General features: G+C 36.4%; 1 protein-coding gene across 2 annotated transcripts in view; it reads left to right on the top strand.

Moving 5' to 3' along the window:
* The window catches only part of FMN2 (formin 2), a 367841-nt gene that overhangs the window by 273744 nt on the left and 71092 nt on the right, over positions 1–23005 (top strand). For both annotated transcript variants that reach the window (XM_039217406.1, XM_039217407.1), the window contains one exon: positions 16162–16213. In XM_039217406.1, the coding sequence (XP_039073337.1) occupies positions 16162–16213 (52 nt within the window). The remainder of the gene's footprint in view (positions 1–16161; positions 16214–23005) is intronic.

The following is a 23005-nucleotide window of genomic DNA, read 5'->3' as shown; positions in this document are numbered from 1 at the left end:
ATTCCCATTTTCTGATCAGGAAACAAAGACTCAGAGGGCTTTGTATATGACTAAAGTCACACAACAGATGGCAAAGTCATGCTGAAACCCAAATCTTCCCTAAGAAGCTTTAGCTATATTTTATTTTAATTTAAAAATTATTTAAAATATCATTAGGGGTTCCAAGAGGTAGTGGATAAATGAGTTGTGTAATGTCCGGTGGTGGAAACCATAATGCAGAAGCAATCATATGTAGAGGATGCAATTAAACTCAGAAGTCACAGTATCAGAACTGGAAAGTGAGAACATTTCTGTATTCATGCAATATGCATGCAGATGCTTTGCACCGGATAGACAAAGCTCTTTTCCCTGTTGATAAATGATTATTCCATTGTCCCCCTCCTGTCTCTGTTAACATGGAAGAAGCATGAATTTGAAATGATCCTTCTGTAAAGAAGAATAGTCCATATCACCACTTCTCTCTGAGGGTTCGATTTCTTCCACCGGCCACAGTCATTCATTCTGTGCTGTGGATGAGAAATGATCAAAGAGCTGCTGAGGAGCGGTGGGAATTGATTCCATATGAGGTTTGCTAACAAGTGCCTCCTGCATATTTCTACTTGGATGTTCCCACCGCTGCCTCGTACTAAACGTCTCCATATTGTGTTCCCTGCTGTGTCCTCTGCACTCAGTACATAACAGACTCCAAATAAATGTTTATTTCATAGATGAGTGAATGAAGGGATGACTTTATCAGTTCGGTCAAGTCCCTCCTCTATTCCCTGTCATTGTCATGGGACTTTGGCTTCATTGTTTATTTTTTAGTGAATAAGTGGAAGAAGCAATTTTTAATAATTCGTGCATATATTGTAAAATTTAGGTATGAAATGAAATGTAAGTCTTCCTACTATTACTTTCCTGTGTTTTAACCAAGGTTGGGTTTCATTTCTCTTCTTCCAGAAGTAGTTGGTACATGCAGAAGCGTATGTATGTATGTGCATATATACCTGTGTTTATATATGTTTTACTAGTGGTTGCATCCTCTACATGTTACTTTTGTCCCTTGCTTGTTCATTTTTATTACAAAATATTTTAGACATGTATAACTTTATATTTATTTTATATATAGTGTGTATAATAGACATATACATGCATACATATAAATTATAGTTTTATGTGTTTTATATTTATAGATAACACAAAAATAAGTTTTATTATTATTTTCTATTAGGTATGTTCTATAAATTTGCCATCAGTACTGAATTAATTAACACTGAACCATATTGCTCCTCGGAACAAATACAAGGTTCAGTTTCATCAATGCTTTGGTTGTATCGGTCTAGTTTTCATCCATCAGTCAATATACAACCTTGTTTTATGTGTGGTCATAGTTTTTTTTTTAAATAGGCTTTATTTTTTAAGCTTATTTTTTAAAAATTTTTTAATGTTTTATTTATTTCTGAGAGAGACACACACAGAGTGAGCAGGGGAGGGTCAGAGAGAGGGGGAGACACAGAAACTGAAACAGGCTCCAGGCTCTGAGCTGTCAGCACAGAGCCCGATGCGGGGCTGGAACCCACGAACCATGAGATCATGACCTGAGCCGAAGTCGGACGCTCAACCGACTGAGCCACCCAGGCGCCCCAAAGCTTATGTGTTTTCACGTTGAAGACCTTATGTACTATACATCGTTGATTCATTAATACTGAACCAACAGCCAGCAGCACCATGAATCGTGCCTGAACCAAGCGTATCTTACGCAAGTACTTTCTGTAAGGGATATCACAGCCTTTTTGTGCTTAGGAACAAGCAGTAGACAGCACTGCAACACCATACCTGATGGCCATTTAAAAAAGATAAATTACCTCCAAAAAAGACACAAAAATGCAAAAAAAGTATCAACATAGACTAAGAAGAGGACACATGTTTACAGTATGAGAGCCTGGCCTTGTTCCGCCGTCGCCGGGAATGGATGTGTCAGGTGACTGTTATGCATATGTCCTTAAAAAACTACCAAAGCACTGCAAGTGTACACTTAGGAATAAAATCCAGTTTAGTGAGCAGGCAGATTCACCAGTATAGAATTCATGAATAATGAGGGTCAACTGTATATGTGGAGGGCATTTATATGTTGTATACATATGACACAGATAAGAATATTGATATTTAAAATTTTTTTTAATGTTTATTTATTTTTGAGAGAGAGAGACAGAATGCAAGTGGGGGAGGGGCAGAGAGAGGGAGACACACAATCTGAAACAGGCTCCAGGCTCTGGGCTGGAACCCACGAACCGTGAGATCATGACCTGAGCCGAAGTCGGATGCTCAACCGACTGAGCCCCCCAGGCGCCCCAAGAATATGATTTTATATTTATGTATATATATTATAACCTAAATGAGATCACTGCAAGTCATGACCATTTCATTTCTTAGTTTCTTTTTTCTGACTGTGTACACTGATGTGTCCCTCAGTGTTATATGGACAGGAAGCATGGAAATGGCCTATTGTAAAGAGAGACGGTTAGAGGAACGGAGACGCTGACTTTGTAAATACATTATCACCAACTGATAGATGGTCTTCTTTTCATTCCACATTTCCCCTCTACTACATTTTGCATCTTCATTCTTTTAATATATACCTTGGATATTTCAACAGGATTGTTTAACAAAATATAAGATTTAAAATAATACAGTCCCTGGAATGCTTCAACTCTAACCTCACCCGTTTATACTTATATGCCATTCTTTTCCAATGGTATAGTATCATCTTATTTTTTTATAACCAATACCATTTTCTTCGCTCACCATACCCTCATGCTTCCTCCTAAGCCTTCCTTCTAAGATGATTTTTCTTCTCTCTGAAGTATACTCTTTAAAAGTTCCTTTGGGGGGAGGAGTGCCTGACTGGCTCAGTTGGTAGGGCGTCCAACTCTTGAATTCACTTCAGATCATGATCTCATGGTTTGTGGGTTCAGACCCTGTGTCTGGCTCTGTACTGACAGTGTAGAGCCTGCTTGGGATTTTCCCTCTCCCTCTCTCTCTCTCTGGCCCTCCCCTGGTCGCTTGCTCGCTCTCTCTCAAAATAAAAAAATAAACTTAAATTTTTTAAGTTACTGTGGCATGAGACTGGATTGTAGACTCTTTTTTTTTCTTTGTCTATGGAAATGTATATCACAGTTGCTTTTGAGAGATGTGTCTACTAATCATAAAATTCTGGGCTGAAAATGAATTCCTCTCAGGAGTCTGGGCACCTTAGACTCTTCCCTAATTGGGTTGTCAACTCTGCTTTGGTCCAATTTTTATGTCTTGGCTTCTAATCTAAATTTTCTCTCAGGCTCTTATATGTTTTCTATTTCTCTATAGGCTTGTTTTGGCTAATCATCAGGGGGCATTACCAACCAAGAACTACTTTAAAATACAGTTTTGCCATGCATTTTAGGATCACCTATTGTGGATTGAGACCCAATACACAGTTGATTGTCCATTTGGGATTATGGATTCTTATGTGGGAGGGCTTCCCCTCCCATCCGGAGCCACAAAAAGATGGACACCTTTCTTCAATGTCTACTTTAGTGAGGTATAATACTTTTCAGTTTCCTCCTCACTGAGAGTGTCTCTTTGGACACCTTGGAGAATTCTAGTCCTGTTCACAATTTCCCTGTATGGCCTTTCAAACTACAACTGTAAGTTGCTGGGTTTACTAATGTCCCTAAGGCAGTGCCTGTTTATACCCCTTTAGAACTCTTGTTCCTATTTGTTTTTATGGCCACAGAGAATTTTCCTTATTTTCTAGCCAACTCAGCCACACATTCAAGTTTACTTTCATCTGGTATCTTTGTGTGCTTTGTTGTGAAACTTTGTGATACCTGGTCCTCAGTATGGTTGAAAATAGAGGTCTATCTTGGATTTTTTCAATAAAAGGTCTTTGAGGTAATTTCATATTGGTACATTCTTAATGATTTTATAGTATTCCATTGTAAAAACATACCACTGACTTGCTCATTTCTTTATTCACAAATCTTCTTTCCTACAACATTGCTTTTAAAGGAGAAAAATTATAGAGAATAAATGTGTACATTTCTCATACTGCATATGTATACAGTATATTCCTAAATGTTGAACTGCTGGGGCAAAAGAGATATCAGCCTTATTCTATTTTTTTAATGGACTACTTTAAAAAATTTGTTGTCATGTTTATTTGAGAGAGAGGAAGGGAGTGACAGTGAGAGAGAGGAGAGAGGAAACATGCTCACGGGCACATGCATGGAGGAGGGAAGAGAGAGAGGGAGAGATTGTTCCTCCTGACCTTGCTTCTCTTGTGTAAGCATGACTAAGTCCTGTGGATTTTCTCAACACGTCAGCTTCCTTGCTTTAACACTATCCTAGCTCAAAATAGTCTCTTGCTTCTATTATGCTATGCCCTTCCTAAAAGTTCCATTTTTCCTTGTTACTTTCATTGTATTCTAGTACAGTCATGAGTGAAACTCATAGTAACCTAAAGTCTTTTGGAAAAGATTGAATTATGCTTAGTATCATGATTAAAAGGCATTACAATTTAGATATATTTAAATTATATCCAATATATTTTAAAATGTCAAATAGCTGAACTATTTTATTAAAATATTCTACATTTGCCCTCCATATTATGTTATAAACTATTAACTGCATATTTTTCATGACTAACCTCAGCTTTCCTTCCTTAGGTCCTGGATGCTTGGATAGGATCCACTGTGAGAGTCCTGACCGATAGTTATGTTCTTATAGCAGAACCCCAATGCATTCTTTAATGGAGATGATATGACGCTTCTAGTTGTTGTTTTTTTTTTTTTTAAGAAAAGTCAGCTAGAAATTGAATTTATGACTACTACTTTTAAAATTATAAACTTTTTTTTTGTTACAAGAGCAATTCGGGTATAGTAAAACCAAAGGATCCTTTTCTATAATTCCTTAGGAAATGACAACCTGTTGATTCCAAGGGAAATATTCCTAACTTAATAAATTTTACCATTAAGAATTACAAAGATTTTTGGTTAGTGTTTAAAATCTGTCAGTCTGGCAATTTTCTGCTTGACAGATTTTTTTTTTTTTTTTTTTATATTATTTGGGCATTAGGACTGTTAGGAACATTAGAATTAAGGGAGTATGTCCACATAGGATGTCTCTGATTATCTATCTCTACTCTGAAGATGAGTAACACTGGTGAGGCATAGATCTATGACACGTAGGAGAGAGAAACCATCTAACCCAGATGGCAAATGGTTTCACCTCAAGTGCCAAATCTAGTAGGGTGATAATGACTTGTTAAAGTCTTGTCTGAGGGATAATTCTTAGGTTTTTAACTGGACTCTTTAAAATTTTTTAAAATGTTTATTTAGTTTTGAGACAGAGAGAGAGAGAAAGGCAGAGAAAGGGGGAAATAGAACCCAAGCAGGCCCAGGCTCTGAGCTGTCAGAACAGAGCCTGACATGGGGCTCGAACTCACAGATTGCGAGATTCTGATGTGAGCTAAAGTGGGATGCTTACCCGACTGAGCCACCAGGTGCCCCTGGATTCTTTAATTTTTAAGAGTACCTTGATTAATTAGATTTATTGTGATTAGTGCTTGTGTGATGCACCTTTTTCTATTTCTTTTACTTTTAACTTAAGTGTATATTAATATTTTAGGTGGGATTTTTTTGAGAGTGCATATAGTTAAAACTTTTCTAGTCAATTTGAAAATTCTCATATTTTAATCAAGTATTTAGGCCACTTACATTTAATATAACAATCAATATGGCTGCATTTCATTTACTGTCTTTGTATTTGTCTTTTATCTGTCATGTTGTTTTCCTTTTTACCTCTTTCCCTGCCTTCTTGTGGACTAGTTGAGTATTTCACTTTATCTCTACCATTGCCTTATCAGCTTTTTCTTTTTGTTTTCTCTTTTTAGTGTTTTTTCTAGGGTTTACATTATACCTCTTTAATTTGTCACAGTCTATAATTTTATTCAGTTTCAAATGTAATCTAAGAGCTTTACAACAGTCTTACTTCCATTGTCCTTCCTGTTCCTTGTATTGTTGCCATACTTTTACTTCCATATAAATCATAATCAAAAACAATATAATGTTCTTTTACTTTTAACAGTCAATTATATTTCAAAGAAAGGTATAAATGAGAAAATATCTCTTATATTCTTCCACATATTTAGCATTTCTAGTTCTTTTCAGTCATTTGTATACATCAGAGTTTCTGTCTGATATCATTTTCCTTCTAACTGAATAACTTCCTTTAACAGTTCTTATGTAGGTCTGCCAGTGCCAAACCTTTTAGCATTTGATTCCTTGACATGTTTTATTTATTCCTTTATTCTTCTCCATTTTTGATATTTTCACTGGACATAGAATTGCCAATTAACAGGGTTGTTCTTGATTTTTTTTTTTTTTTTTTTGCTTATTTCTTGCCACACATCAGGGTATTTTTCTTTTGTCTTCTGCTTGCATAATTTCTGATGAGAAATTTATATTAGTTTCCTTTGTAGTAGTTTTTTATAGTTGCTATAAAAAATTACCACAACTTTGTTGACTTAAAGCCACGCCAATTTATATTTCCGGATATCACACATCCAAATAGATCTTTTTGGGCTAAAATTACGGTGCCAGCAGAGCTTTGTTCCTTCTGGAGACTCTAAGGCAGAATCCAGTTCCTTGTCTTTTTCAGATTCTGGAGGTTCCCTCTATTCCTTGACTCTGGCTTTCCCTGTGTCTTCAAAGTCAGGAATGTCTGATAAAAGTTTTTCTCATGTTGTGTCATTTTGACACTGACTTTCTTGCCTCTCTCTTTCACTTCTAAGGGTTTTGTGATTATTTTGGGCCGATCTAGATAATACAGGGGGACTTTTCTCAGTATCAACTGATGATCTACATTAATTCCATCTGCAACTACAATTCCCCCGTGACATGTAACATAACATATTCGTAGATCCTGATGACTAAAATGTAAACATCTTTGGAAAGCCGTTATTCTGCCTCCCACAAAGTCTTTAATAATTTTAGTTTTTGTTCCTTGGTATAAAATGTATTTCCTCCCACTTCTGGTTGTTTTAACCTTCTGTGTTTATTGTTGATTTTTAGGATTTGGATACTAACCTGCACTTTTGTATATGTATATTTTTATTGCTTGTAGTTAACAGACCTCTTGGATCTGGGAGTTTATAGTTTTTATCAGATTTGGAGAACAGTTGGCCATTATACCTTTAGTTACTTTTCTGCTTTTTTGCTTCTGAAATATCTGATGTCATGTTATTTTCATTTTAAGTGAACGTTCATTTTTAATTCAATTGTATTTTTCATTTCGGATACTGTGTTTTTCTCTCTGCAAGTTCCACTTGGTTCTTTCTTTTGTATCTCTCATTATTATATACTACATATTTGTGTCTTCCAAAATTCATATATTGAAACTCTTAATGTGTTGGCGTTAAGAGGTGATTACGTCATGAAGGTAGAGTCCTCATAAATTAGACTAATGCCCTTAGAAGAAAAGACATAGGAGAGCTTGCCTCTCTCTCTGTTCTGCACCATGTGAAAATACAGCCGGAAGTGACTACAAACCAGTAGGAAGGCTCACACTTGAAACCTATTGTGTTGACACTCTGATCTCAGACTTCCAGCCTCCAGAACTGTGACAAATGAATGTTGTTTAAGCTGCAAGTCTGTGACAGCAGTCTGAACAGACTGATACATTCAGCCTTGCCCCAAACTGTTTCATGTTTTTCTTTACTATTTGAGAATAGTTATAATGGGTGTTTTAATTTTAATGTTTTTGTTTTGTTTGCTAGTTCATCTCTTGTCATTCCTGGTTCTGTTTTTACTGATTGATTTATCTTCTGGTACTTGATCACATTTTCTGATACTTGGTTGGTCTAGTAATTTTTTATTATATCCTAGGCACTGTTATTGTCATTGACTGTGTGGATTTTATATATTATTTTAAAGATATTTGGCTTTCTTTGTGTGGACAATTTAAATTACTTATGTCTCAGTTTGATCCTTTAAGGCATGTTTTTAAGCTTTGCTGGGGCTAGAGTATGCTTCACACCAGAGATAATTCAGTCCTACTACAAGGTGCTCCCCGGCCCCACCTCCCCTGCACACACACTGGGGTCTCCAAGAGCTGTCCTGTCCCACATGGTCAACAACAGTTCTCCACTGTAACTCCGGATTTTGAACACCACTAGGCCCTGTATGGGCTCTGGGAATTACTCAGTTTATAGCTCCTTGATTCTTTGCTTTGATGTACAGATCTTCACTCTATACAGGTGCCACCTAATACTCGGCAAACACCCAAAGAGACCTTAATGCAGATTTGTGGCCTTTTTTCTATAAGGCTATTTCTTCTCTGGCTCTCAGACCCTTAACTTCAGCTACCTCAGACTCCCCAAACTCCTGTATGTAGTTCCTCGACTCAGGGAGACTGACTGGCTTATTTGGGTTCTTCTTCTGGGGCCCACAGTCTGGAAATTGCCATTAGACAGAAATCCAGGAAGATTTTAGGGTTCAACTAGTTTGTCTACCTTCTTTCATAGACGAGAGCCTTGTGCTGCCAGTTCTCCAATATATGAAGACTGTTGTTTCATATATTTTATCCAGTTTTTTGGTTGATTACAGCAGGAGGTAAGTTTGGTTCTTGTTAATCAAGTCCAGAGGTGGACATCTCTTTCCATTGGTTTAAAGTGAATGAGGTGCCTCATTTGTTATGATATCACAGCATAAGAGGCTGAACTTACCTCTGTCTACAGCTTTTTGGCCAATTATTTTTCATTATATTTCCCATCTATTCTACATCATATCCTTCCTTCTTGATATCCCGGACTATGTGGCACTTACATCTTTGCACCTTTTTTCTTGATGTTTGGTGTTTAAATGTCCTCCCTAGTTCTCTACTTTTTTTTCATTTAACTGATGTTTGTTCACCAGTCATTTGTCCCAGCTCAGCATTTTGCCTTTCCGTTTTCCTTATTAACATCTCTCTCAATAGATAAATGTTTCATTTAATTGCGCCATGATTGAATTGACAGTGTGGCTCTGGGATCAGGCTGTGTGTGTTTGAATCCTATCTCTTACTCTTAATATTTCTTATATGTTGTGCAAGTTATTTAACTGCTTATCTCCTCCTTGTGATTTCCTTCAGCTTGTAATTAGTAAACAGGTGTGCTTGATCTATCTTCTTCAAGGTATTTGCTACTTGAAAAAGAAAAAAAGAAGAGAATTTGCCTCAGATGTGTCTTTTTTAAAAATGTTGATTACTGAAAGCTTATGAGAGATTTACTTAGAATATAGGTAGAATAATATGCTGGATTTGTCTATAATCTTAAAATTAGATGGTATAAGCAATGTTTCTGTTGGAAATCAATAACTCTTTTTATACTTGTATTGTTCACAGAATGTGAAACTCATACATGCCCATTATGTTTTCCCGTGTCGTTTTCACTTTGGGCTTAAAAAGAAGATTTAGAAAGGAATTTCACTAAGGACCACTTCAATAACTACATCAGGCTGGGTGATAATAGCACATGGCTTTCTTGCATTTTAGGCTTGGCCAGAAGCCACATATATCAAATTTTTGAACTATGCATCATTTACTATAGTGTGTATGTTTCTTGAATTTTTACAGCAATCACCTATTCATTATGTTTATACACTTTTCTATTTCTAGGAACACAAATGGTACGAATTTTTATGCACTAAGTAGGAATAACCCTCAGTAGTAACTCAAAGTTGCCTATGAATTATTGCAAAGGCCAAATTGTAATCTTATACTCTGTAGATATTTGCTTTCTTTCTCCTAGGAGTATTCCACAGCATTTATTTTATTGTCCTAAGAACATTTGCAGCATCAAGGAAGGAAGGCATTGCGTTCATTATTTCCTTTGCTGTCTAAGGACAGAAGTTCTGATCATCATTCAGTGTCTGACCTCTATAAGCTGCCTAAATTTACTTGACTTTCAGTTCATTGTCAAAAGGATCAGTGTCTCAAAAGTTTCAAAACCAAAGTAATATATCTGCAATTAAATGACAACTTTAAATGACTCAAAAGAAAGGCACTGCATCTGTCTAAAAAATAACCCATACTGGCTGCACTTAAAAGCAGATGAAGTGCACATTCATAGCTAATTATAAACAAAAACTAGTTAACACTTTAAATAAAAGGAAAAATAGCAAAAAGATTTAGAGCCTAGACAAGCAGATGAAAGGGTTCTAAGTTGCCTTCCATCTGATATTACTCAAATACAACTCTGTCTCCAATTACCTGGGAATATGTGGTATTCCCTCATGAAAGCTCCAGATCAGAAAGGGCGTCCGTTCCGTGCCTCTGCTTACTCACAGTCGTTTGGAACAAGTTCAGCAGAAATATTTAACATTGCAAAAGAGTCTGGAGCCAGACAAGTGACTACAGACAGTAATCACTGGGTCAAAATAGTAACTTAGTAGGACAACAAACACCAGAAAATATTTGTGGGAGCAGAGATTTTGGGGGAGGAAGTATTAGTGCTGTTGGAGAAGATATCACTGAATTCAGCCGAAAATGGCCAAATAGAATCATTGAAACTTTTTTCAACCAGTTTCATGTCTAGGGACATAGGAGTGTCCATGCCAATGATCTCTGGCAAAATTGGACCTGAAAGGTAGTATTATGCCCTAGCCTTAAAATAAATAAATGGATGGCGGGGGGAGGGGAGGTGAAACTAACCACCTAAATAAATAAAGGCTACCTCCTAAAAAGTTCAGTGTTTCTTTTATTATATGGTTTTAACTACAAGCTTCCTCTGCCTCAAATTGCATATCGCTATTAAGATGTGGGGGGCAAAGGGAGACCATCTCTACAACTGCAATATTTTGATTAATATTTAATACCCAGTTTGCCCCAGAAGTGCACAGTTGATTGATCAGCTCCTATAAGGTCCATTTATTTCTAAGTTTAGATTTTAGGTCTATGAGTTGCTAATATTCTGTATCAGCCACTAAATTGTGTTCGATTTTAATAATCCTACTAATCACATTGATTTTCTAACTTTTCTTAGAAAAGTTATGTGATGGTACAGACCTCTTCTTATTTTGCCTTCCTTCTGAAACTACATTGTACTTTTTCTTCCCTCTAGTATCAGTACAGGATTGATTGATTTCTTTCATCATTCTGACTCTCTTCTCCCCACTTTAAACTCTGTTCTCAGTATCAAATGTATGCTTTAGAGGAATATTGCAAACTTTGAACGTATCATCTTATCTTTTGGATTTCTGTAGTTTCTCCCTAAGTTTACAAAAGGTACTGTCGTCCCCCATGCAGCAATTTCATTTACTACTGTACCTCCACACAAAGACTCAGAAACTGTTAGCCTCTGCTTATACTATTAGTGCTGGGAGCCTATGAAAACAACAGCACACACAAATTAAGTAGAAGTAAAAAACAAGAAAGGATACTAACTATAGAGTTAATTCCTTGAATTTTGTAAAAGTTTTTGAGTCTCCTGTGATAATCTCTTGGCCTGTAACTTATTTATATTGTTACAAGGAAGCATTCTTATTTTAGCAATATATAAGCCCCATTCTGAATCTGGGTACTCTAGGTTCTAAATTATTACCTATGCAGCAGGTGGTTTATGCCTTATTTCATTAGGCAACTCAATGGAAAGGAAATTATTACCCTGTTTTAATGATAAAGAAAAGTTAGAAAATCAATGTGATTAGTAGGATTATTAAAATCGAACACAATTTAGTGGCTGATACAGAATTGTTGCATAGGTCTGCCTGATTCTAAATGTCATATTTTAATCCCAAACACTGACCCCGATGGGATATGAAAATGAGCTTAGTGGTAAGAACCATGCCAAGAAACTGTAGCTTTTTCATGTGCCATGTGGGAGAGGCAGGTCCTGGACCCTGAGACCAGGGATGCCCTGGGTCGGTGTTGTCCATTAGGAGTCACACCAATTCCCCCACCAGAGGTGGCTGAGGCTTCCTGGCAGTAGAGGTGCAGGGAGCCTCAGGTGACTGGATGACAACTTGAAGGTCACTTCACACCAAGCCTTGAACCTGTTTATTTTAATGCTTTTTAAAACTTTTCTGTAGTTCCCATTATTGTGAATGACTAGAAGGCCACCATTCTCATTAACATGTCAAAAAAAAAAAAAAAGAAGAAGAAGAAGAAGAAAAGAAAAGAAATAAGCTATATGCTATAAAGAAAGGGAACATTTGGGGCTCCTGGGTGGCTTAGTCGGTTGAGCATCTGACTTTGGCTCAGCTCCTGATCTCGTAGTTCCTGATTTTCAGCCCTGCGTCGGGCTCTGTGCTGACAGCTCAGAGCCTGGAGCTGCTTTGGATTCTGTGTCTCTCTCTCGCTCTGCCCCTCCCCAGGTCATGCACTTTCTCTCTCTCTCATTCTCAAAAATTAAAAAAAAATTTTTTTAAGCTAAAAACAAAGAATGGGAAAGTCAGTCATTCTTTAAATAGAAAATTGGAACCTTTTATAACTCCTGTCTCGCAAATTTTGCATACTTATGAAAGTGTATTGACAGTATGCTGTAAGTATATAGGAAATTGTTGCTAAAAGTAACCCTGGCATTTAAAACTAGTCACAAAGCCGTCTGTGCCATTAGAAATGAACTGAAAACAATATTTATATTTTTGAAAATATAGCTCAGGGAATAAAATAATTAGCAATAAGATGTTGACATGGTTTATAGAAAATAATCTTATTTCTATATCACTTTCAGCTTTCTTTATCTTATTTCTTTTTCACTTTCAGTAAATAAATAGATTTACTTGAAAGTATATAAATATAAATAAATATGTTTACTTGAAATATATAAATTTTTATATATATATATGTATATATATAAAACACAGATGGTCACTGCCTGTCAGAAGCTTTTACTCAGACTGAAAACACAGTCTTTAAGATTTTGGTCACTGGAAGTGACTAGCTTAAATACCTCCTACATGAATGGCAGTGTTACTCTTATTTTGTTTCTGAACAATATCCTAATTCTCACTAACTCAATTATATTTTATTTTACTTTGGTAGATTTCATCCTCATTAACTAAAGAAACAGAATCCTGCATTTGTCACTAAGTTAACATCTTAAGTGTGTTTCAAAGAATCACGACAGCAAAATGTTGATGGACTGTTTGTACAAGCAGCTTGTTGGGAAAGGGTGGTTCAGTGTGCCCAGAAACCGAATTACACTGCAACTTTGCAGAAAGCTTTTGTTTCTAAGATTGCCGTACAAAGGAAAATCTGTCTAGTTCACTGAATTGTTGACTCTACATCAAGAGTTGAAATGTGTAGTCTAATGCACTTGCTTTGATCTCTCATTTGACTGTTTATCAAAGCTGATTACACTCTGAATACACAAATCCTCTTAGCTTCAAAATCATGTAAAGATAATGGATAATAGAGCATTTTTAAGTATTCTCTGCTATTCCAATTTGGTTTTATGATTGTAATACGGCTATTAGGTTTGGGAGGAGGGTCTGTTTTTATGTTTGGCTCCCTTGGTAAGATCCAGTCTTTTGCCACATTGGATTAGAGTGGGTTTTGCTTTTTTTTCCAGCCAAACTTGCTCATGCAGTGAAGCAAGAGCTGTTGTAGTACACATCAAAAGGAATCATTATGAACATATGAAATTCACTTCATTCTACTCACCACAATTTAGGGGCTTATACTTTTTGGAAAGCTATAAGTATGTGCTTTCTTTATCTGCGTGTAAGTTGAAACCTAATAAAATAGCATTTGATGTATTCAATTAAAGATAATTATGTATTATATCACCTTACAAATTTCAAGAGCTTAAAATCCAACATTTTCAAAGAACATTTATTTAGTCCCTGCTAATTATTGGAGGCCGTATGCTAAATATTTGTATATGTCAATAGATTAATCTATTTGCCTAAGATTACGTAGCTGATTTTAATGGCAGAATCAGGAATAGAATATAGATCTCTAGCATGCATGCCAGCATGTTTTAAATTTCATAAGGCATTTACTTGATTCTTCTAAGAGAATCCAGAAATTTTCTTCTAATCTCACTCTTAATCTCTGTATTTTTAAAAAAGGAAGAAAATTCACGTGAGGGCAATTGGAAGAATGTCCTTTCTGAAAATTGCGTGCATTGTGGTGCCTTTTTGTTTTCCCTTATACACACTTGATATTGTTCTAGAATTGCTTCTTGAAGCACACCATTTTTAAGCTGGGCGGCCCAGAGCAGATTTTATAAGACAGTGTGTTCATGTTGGAGCCTTTTCAAGTAAAATCATGGAGCATCTATTCTGTTTTTTTAATATGGCTAAAAATTGGCCTGTAAGTTTATGTAAACAATCTAAAGTACAAAAATGTAAAGGAGAAAACAATGCTCTCTGCTGCCAGCTCAAATGGTCCCTGCTGAATCCGACAATCCTGGCCAAGAATGGCCCTGTGCCCCTCGATTATGTCTTTACAGATACTGAACAGACCTTTGAACAAACACTATCTTGAGGCTGTAAAACATTAACCAGCCCAAGTTGGATTATTGTGTTTTAAGTAGTGATAGAGACATTTTGACAATTCTCAACCGACTATGGGTTTGATTTCATGCACAGTTCCAATTTTTTATAATCAACTCACCCTCCTCCACTTTTCTCCCCATTTCTCAAAATGGTCACAGTGTGACCCAAAAGACAACTTCTTCCTTCACTAGTTTCACTAGGGTTTTTTTTTTTAATTAATCTTTTAAACTTTTTGTCCTATTGCTCAGTGATTTTCAAAGTGTGTGTGACACACCATTAGTGAAGCATGAAATCAACTTAGTGGGTCACAACTACACTTTGAAATCTAATAGAATAGTATAAAAATATGAGAGAACATTATATGAAGTAAGTATTTTTGAAACGTTTGTGTCAGGTGTGTGCGTGTGTGTGTGTGTGTGTGTGTGTGCACACGCCCACGCATGTATGTAGGTAGAGTAATACATAATGCTTGCTGACTAAAAAATGTAAAGGTCACCGCTACACCTTATTATGTGATCGTGTTCCTATGTTTTTAAAAATAATTTCAAGTAGTGATGTAATCACTTTCTTAAAATTTGATCTTTGGGTTTCTGTCAGGCTACCGTTTATGTTTATTTATTTATTTATTATTATTTTTTTAAATGTTTTATTTATTTCTGGGAGAGAGAGAGAGAGCGTGAGCAGGGGAGGGTCAGAGAGAGAGGGAGTCACAGACTGAAACAGGCTCCAGGCTCTGAGCTGGCAGTCAGCACAGAGCCCGACGCGGGGCTGGAACCCACGAACCGCGAGATCATGACCTAAGCGAAAGTCGGACGCTTAACCGACTAAGCCACCCAGACACCCCTACCATTTATGTTTAGACAAAAATGCTAGCAAATAAATGAGGACACTATTGCGTCCCTACTTTCAATTAGTAGAAAATGTTGGTATCTTGTCCTGTACCTCTGTAGAAATAATCTGTGGATCTGTTCACTTGTGGTCTGGTATGGAGAGCACTAGTCAAGAAGTTCACAACCATTTCCACTTAGTTTCTTCACTTGGTTTTTGTACCTTTGCTTGAGAGAATTATTTTTAACTGATTATTGGCATTTAAATTCCAAGTTAAACAAATTAATGTGACAAACACATTTAAAGTGATTATGTAATTAGCCACTGTTTTGTTTTCTCAGGTTAATGTGACTGACTTAAAGAAATTACTTAGGGCGCCTGAGTGGCTCAGTCAGTTAAGTGTCTGACTTCGGCTCAGATCATAATCTCACGGTTCATGGGTTCGAGCCCTGTGTCCGGCTCTGTGCTGACAACTAGCTCAGAGCCTGGAGCCTGCTTCAGATCCTGTGTGTGTCTCTCTCTCTGGCCCTCCCCTGCTCACACTCTCTCTCTCTCTCAGAAGTAAATAAAACATTAAAATAAGAAATTACTTAGAAAAAAGGAAATTACTTAGAATTTAAAATTTTTAATTTGTCATATATTTTACGTATTGATACATAGAAAATTAAATACAGTCAATCTACTTAATCATATTAATAGATTTAAAATAAGCTTTTTGGAATACATTAGAATTATTAGTAATGAATTAAAATATATTTCATATTATTTGGATCATATTTTGCTTAAGATAGTGTAACTATTATTTATCTAATTTCTTTTTCTGTTCTTGCATTTTCAGCTAAAATTGACCAAGAGGCAGAGGAAAATTCATTGACAGAGACTCATAAATGGTGAGAAATTACTTTCCTTTTATATAAAAATTTATTCTCAGAATAAGTTTATTAAATACTTAGTATGTTTTATCTCAAGGAACCAATTATTAGCTCAGTTTTTGTTTTCAAGCATAAAAGAAGAATAAAGTAATAGTGTACCTTAATATTATATCTAATTTCCGAATCTATTTTAATGACTCTAGATTCTGTATGAATCTGTTAAGCAGCAAATTATTGTGACTAGCTTAGCACTTTCTTTGAATGAGATTTAGGGCTGTGGAAGGACCAGAGAAGGAAAGATAGCAGGAACCTGTTTTAAGAAAGAAGGGTGAAGAGTCTGGTTATAGGAAAGTATTCAGTTTGTGCATTAAAAAGTAGGGTCTAAGTAGGAAGCCAGGAACTTTCTGTGCATAAACTTTTACTTTCAGATTGCCAATGGAGATTTGCAATCATGAGTGAGTGAGCATAGAAAAGTCTTGGCTTCTCTGCCTCCACATTCTCTTTTTCTCTTTTCTCTCTCTGTATTCCTTGGTGTTCTCCAGAAAGCAGAACCAATAAAATGTGTGTGTGTGTGCGTGCGCGCACGTGCAGAGAGAGAGATATTAAGGAATTATTTGGCCCATAACAGAGTGGTAATTCCTAGTAGTAGTTAATGTTTTAATCTTGAGTCTGAGAGCATTCTGGAGACAGTTTCAGGATGTCTTTGTAGTAGAGTAGTCACTTTTCTTAAGACCTTCAACTGATTGAATGAAGCCCATCCATGTTATGGAGGATAACCTGCTCTCTCCAAGTCTACTGATTTAAATGTTAATCACATATTTAAAAAATTATTTTCAATGTTTATTTATTTTTGAAAGAGAGAGTGAGAGAGAGCAGGGGAGGGGCAGAGAGAGGGAGACACAGAATCCAAAGCAGGCCCCAGGCTCTGAGCTATCAGCACAGAGCCTGGCGTGGGGCTCAAACTCACAAACCATGAGATCATGACCTGAGACAAAGTAGGATGCTTAACTGACTGAGCCATCCAGGCATCCCTAAATGTTAATCACATCTTAAAAGTACAGTAAAACCTTGGTTTCTGAGCATAGTTTGTTCCAGAAACATGCTTATAATCCAGAGCATTTATATATCAAAATGAATTTCCATATAAAAAATAATGGAAACTCAGATGATGCATTCCCCAACCCCAAAATATTCATATTAAAATGATTATAATACTGTAATATAATATAAAATAATAAAGAAAATACAAAAATATAGGAAAATGAACAGAGTATGCTGCACTTACCTTCAAAAACTTTCATGGCTGGTGCGAGGGAGACAAGAGAGAGGAGGGCTATTGTGTAGGACGACTTCCCCTGTCACGAACGGATCACTGTTATCTGTTGGTTCAGTGGAATCTTCTTTCAATGAAACTTTAACAAAAGAAGTTATCCAACTGCTTTTGCTTCCTTTTGAAGATTTCATGGAAATGTGACATTGGAGTGTCATCAAACAGATTCATCACTCGCACTCCTTATTCAGGTGGTGCTTTTCTACTTTGCACTCGCTCTTCCCCATGTTTTACATGCCTCCCTAATCTCATTTGAAGTGAGATTCCCTCCTCCTTTTCCTCCTCCTCTGCAGATGAGATGCAGACATAGACTTCTTATAAAATCTTGAAATTTCAGGCACTCTTATACCTCTTCAATACTTCTCAGTGATTTTCTTCTTAATTTCCACCGTAATCATCTTCTTACCACCTTTCTTTTCAACCTTTTCCTGCATGGGGTCCATTGTATATGTTCACATGGATGTTGCCTACAGTACAGTATTAATAAACTCTTGTCATATACAGTATTTAATGTAACTGGCAATAAGGCCGCAGAGGAAAGGGTCTCTATCTGCAGGCAGGCTGACCTAGAATGAAGCAAAGCTTACTCTTAATATGGAAAAGCAAAGGACTGTCCACAGATTCTTTGAAGTGACCAAAAATATACTAGTTCCAGTTGTGGGCAGCTTCCAACATTCTGAAAAAAATCACTGATTTCGGCCACACACTGTGGCCTGAGACCGAGCATCCAAGCATGGGAGACAATCACCCACAATTCCACGTTGAGAGAGAGAGAGAAGAACATTGGCTCTGTTGTGATCATGTGACATTTGGCATCACATACTACTCGTACTGCAAGACATCACTCATTTATCAAGTTAAAATTTATTAGAAATGTTTGCTCATCTTGTGGAACCACACACAGAACAAATTACTTGCAATCCAGGGTTTTACTTATTTTCACAACAACATATAGATTGGTGTTTGCCCCCAAAACTGGTTACCATAACCTAGCCAAATTGACATATCAAATTAGCCATCACACTTTCTAAAGAATTCCGATTATGCTTAAGTGAAAATTTTGATTAAAGAAATTCTTTGCCGTTACTTTATTAGGCAAGATCCTGAATATTCTGTAAACAAATTCCACAATTTTTGTTGTTATTTAATATGACATATTGTGTTAGACAAATTGGTAAAGACGATTGGCCAGTTTCTATGAAAAGCAAAAACAGGTCCCAACCAATAGCTTCTGAGGAAGACAGCAGAGTAGAAGGACTCTAAGCTCACCTTGTGCCATGGCTACAACTGAAGAGCAGCCACATCAGTGTACACCCAAAACAGTCTCCGTTGCTAAATAAAGAGAAGAGGCCACATTAAAGAGAGTAGGAGGGTGAAAACAAGGTTAGGAGCTAAAAGAACCTGTGAGACAATCCACAGGATGGAAGGACACCTCTGGCACAGGCAGGGAAGAAAGGAGAGAAACAGATTCTCACACCAAAGATCCCACATGGGTAAGATGAATCCCCGTAAGATTTCGCTTTGAAAAACAGAGGGGCTGAATGTTAAGAGTTCTTATAATCATACCTGGACCTGGACATAATACCTGGACCACTAAAAATCAGCAGGGAGAGCCAAAAGGGTAAGCTGAGAGAGGAAACTAAGTCTCTACCCTTAAAGAGAAGGCAAAATAAACAACCCCACTGAGATACAGCATCGCAGCCACAGCTTGAAAATTCCTGTGGTATATGAGAGTGAGATTTGTTTACTAATATGAGAACATGTGTGGGAGGGACAGGGATCCTTGGGAAATTTCTCCAAGAACAAAGGAGATGGTGGGCATCATTTCATTCCCCCAGCCCACAGCCTACACACGTGACACCTGTGGGAACCAGCATTCTACATTCTACTTGCCACCTAACCTGATACGATTGTGCCCAGCCCATGCATTCTCCTGTGGACATGCTACCTCCAGTTAGGCCTCAGCTCCAGGCCCCCTTTCACAGCAGACCCATGAAAACCTTGCTAACACTGAGCATCTTGCCCCTGCATGCTTCTGTGGATATGCCCCCTCCAACCCTACATCAGAGACGAAGAACTCAGTAAATGAAATTAAAAATACTCTAGAAGGAATGAATAGACCAGAGGAAGCCAAACAGATCAGTGACCTGGAAGACAGAGTAATGGAAAACAATAGAGCTGAAGAGGAGAGAGAAAAGAAATAATAAAAAATGAAAACAGGTGAAGGGACCTCAATGACACCATCAAGTATAATAACATTGACATTATAGGGATCCCAGAAGGAGAAGAGAGAGAAAAGGGTGCAGAAAATATATGTGAAGAAATAATAAATAGCTGAAAACTTCCCAAATCTGGGGAAGGAAACAGAAATCCAGATCCAGGAGGGACGGAGAGCCCACAATGAAAAGTCAATCAGGGAAATCCACACCAAGACACACAGTAAATAACATGGCAAAAAGTGGTGATAGAGAATTTTAAAAGCAGTTAAGAGAAAAGAAAACAGTTACATACAAGGGAAATCCCATAAGGCATTCAGTGGATTTCTTTTTAGTAGAAACTTTGCAGGCCAAAAAGGGATGACATGATATATTCAAAAAAGTCTTGAAAGAAAAAGTGTAGCCAAGGATACTCTCCAGCAAAGGCTATCATTCAGAATAGAAAAAGAGTTTCCCAGATAAAAAATAAAAAAAATAAATGATGACCACTAAACCAGCCCTGTAGGGACTCTTTGAGTGGAAATGAAAGACCATAAGGGAAAGTAAGAAACATAGGAAACAAAAGCAATAAAAATAAGTATATCTATAAAAGTTAATCAAGGGATTAACAAAATAAAAAGATGACATATACCCAAACTGTGAGGGGGAGAGGAGTAAAGATTGGACTCACATTTAAGTGACCATCAACTTAATATAGACTGCTATATGCAGAAGAGGATATATACAAACCTAATGGTAACCACAAGTGAAAAGCCAGTCATAGATATGCGAAAAACAAATAGAAAGGAATCCAAGTTTATCACTAAAGAAAAACCAGCAAACTGTGAGAGAAGAGAGCAAGAGAAGAAAGGAACAGAGAACTATAAAAAGCATTAAACAAGTAATAAAATGGCAATAAATCTGCCAGTAATTACTTTGAAATGATCTGTCAATAATTACTTCGAATGTAAAAGGACTAAACACTCTAATCAAAATACATAGGGTGACCAAATGGTTAAAAAAGCAAGACCCATTTCAGACCTAACAACAGATTGAAAGTGAAGGGCTGAAAAAAGCACTTATCATGCAAATGGAAGCGAAAAGGAAGCCAGGGTAGTAATACTTCTACTGGACAAAATAGACTTTAAAACAAAGAGTGTAACAGAAGAGAAAAAAGGGCAATATGTAATAATAAAGGTGAAAATCCAACAAGAAAATATAACAATTGTAAATATTTATGAACCTGACAAGGAAGCACCCAAATAATGTAAAGTAGCCAATGACAAACATAAAGGAAGTAATTGCTGATAATACAATAGTAGTGGAGGACATTAACACCCCAATTACATTGATGGACAGATCACTCAAACAGAATCAATATGGAAACGGTAGCTTTGAAAGACATATTGGATCAAATGGATCTAACAGGTATATTCAGAACATTCTATCCTAAAAGTGCAGAACACACATTCTTTTCAAGTGCACATGGAACATTCTCCAGAATAGATCACATATTAGGTTGCAAAACAAGCCTCCATGAATTCAAAAACACTGAAGTCAGAAATTGTGTATTTTCTGACCATAACACTATAAAAGTAGAAATGAACCACAAGAAAAAATCTGGAAAAATCACAAATATATGGAGGTTAAATAACATGCTGCTCAAAATGAATGGGTCAAGCAGAAAGTAAAAGAAGAAATTAAAAAGTACATGAAAGCAAATGAAAATGAATACACAATGGGGCAAAAGCTGTTCTGAGAAGGAACTTTAGAGCAATACATGCCCACCTCAAGAAGCAAGAAAAATATCAAATAAACAACCTAACCTTACAATCTAAAGGAGCTAGAAAAAGAACAAACAAAACCCAAACCAGTAGAAAGAAGGAAATAGTGGCGATTAGAGTAGAAATAAATTAAATAGGCAGTAAAAAAAAAAAAACAAAACAATAGAACAGCGCAATGAAAGCTTGACCTTGTTCTTTGAAAAGGTAAACAAAATTTGTAAGCCTTCAGCAGACTCATCAATAGAAGCAGAAAGAAAAGAGAGAAAGAGAGGGGATTCAAAACAACAAAACCAGAAATGAAAGGAGAAATAACAACTGATACCATAGAAATACAAAGAATTGTAAGAGAGAGAATATTATTAAAAATTACATGCCAACATTGGACAACCTAGAAGAAATGGATAAATTCCAGAACTGAAGCAGGAAGAAGTAGAAAATTTGAACAGACTAATTACCAGCAATGAAATTGAATCAGTTATCAAAAAACTTTTAACAAACTAAAGTTCAGGACCATATGCTTCACAAACATCGAGCAAACATTTAAAGAAGAGTTCATACCTCTTCTTCTCAAACCATTCCAAAAATTGAAGAGGCAGGAAAGCATCTGGGTTCGTTCTATGAGGCCAGCATTACCTTTATACCAAAACTAGATAAAGACACCACAAGAAAAGAGAACTATAGGCCAATAATATCTCTGAGGAAACTGGACACAAAAACCCTCAACAAAATTTTAACAAAATACAAGGATTACTGAATCACCATATTGTACACCAGAAACTAATATGACATTGTACATCAACTATACTGGAATTTAAAAAAGTCAAGTCCTTAAGTTATGACAAACAGAAATTTCAATTAGATGCATGATAGAAAAACTGCCTAATGACCAAATTGTTAGTAAAAGAGCCGTCTTATAATTAAACAATTCTGAAATTCAAAAATAAAAATAAGAATAATGAATTATGTGAAACGTTTCTCAAAGAATAAATCTTTGTTCCATTTTCATAGCAGCCTTACGTGACCAGCTCAGCAATGAACAGTAATTCTATTCAGGAAGGCAGCGTAACCCTGGCCTGATGACCTTGGAGACCAAATCCTGCCTTTCATGTGTTAGCTCTCTGACTTCAGGCCAATGCTATAATCCCACGACAATAATACCTACTCTGTAGGTGAGAATTAAGTTAGTTAATATTTCCCAGATGCTAAGTTTTTAGCAAATGGTCAGTAGATGTTAATTGCTATAGTATATTCACATTATTATCTTAATTAGAGATTAGAAAAAAATTTGTTGGTAGTCATAGAATATGCCATATATTAATTTGTTTGATTCACTGTCTCTATTGGATCAGCCATTGGGCAGCCTCTCATGGTCATGGAACAAGATTTTGGTATCATGTCTGTGTATCTGCGCTTGCTCTAAGCTTCTGGCACTGTGACTTCAAGGATTACCATAACTTTACATTTTTGTCCTCGTCTGAAATAAGAGAAACAACATATAGAT

The sequence above is a fragment of the Hyaena hyaena genome, unplaced genomic scaffold (assembly GCF_003009895.1).
Source record: "Hyaena hyaena isolate Hyena2069 unplaced genomic scaffold, ASM300989v1 scaffold_686, whole genome shotgun sequence".
Lineage (NCBI taxonomy): Eukaryota > Metazoa > Chordata > Mammalia > Carnivora > Hyaenidae > Hyaena > Hyaena hyaena.
The sequence above is the reverse complement of the archived record's forward strand: the minus strand, read 5'-3'. Positions and strand labels throughout refer to the sequence as shown.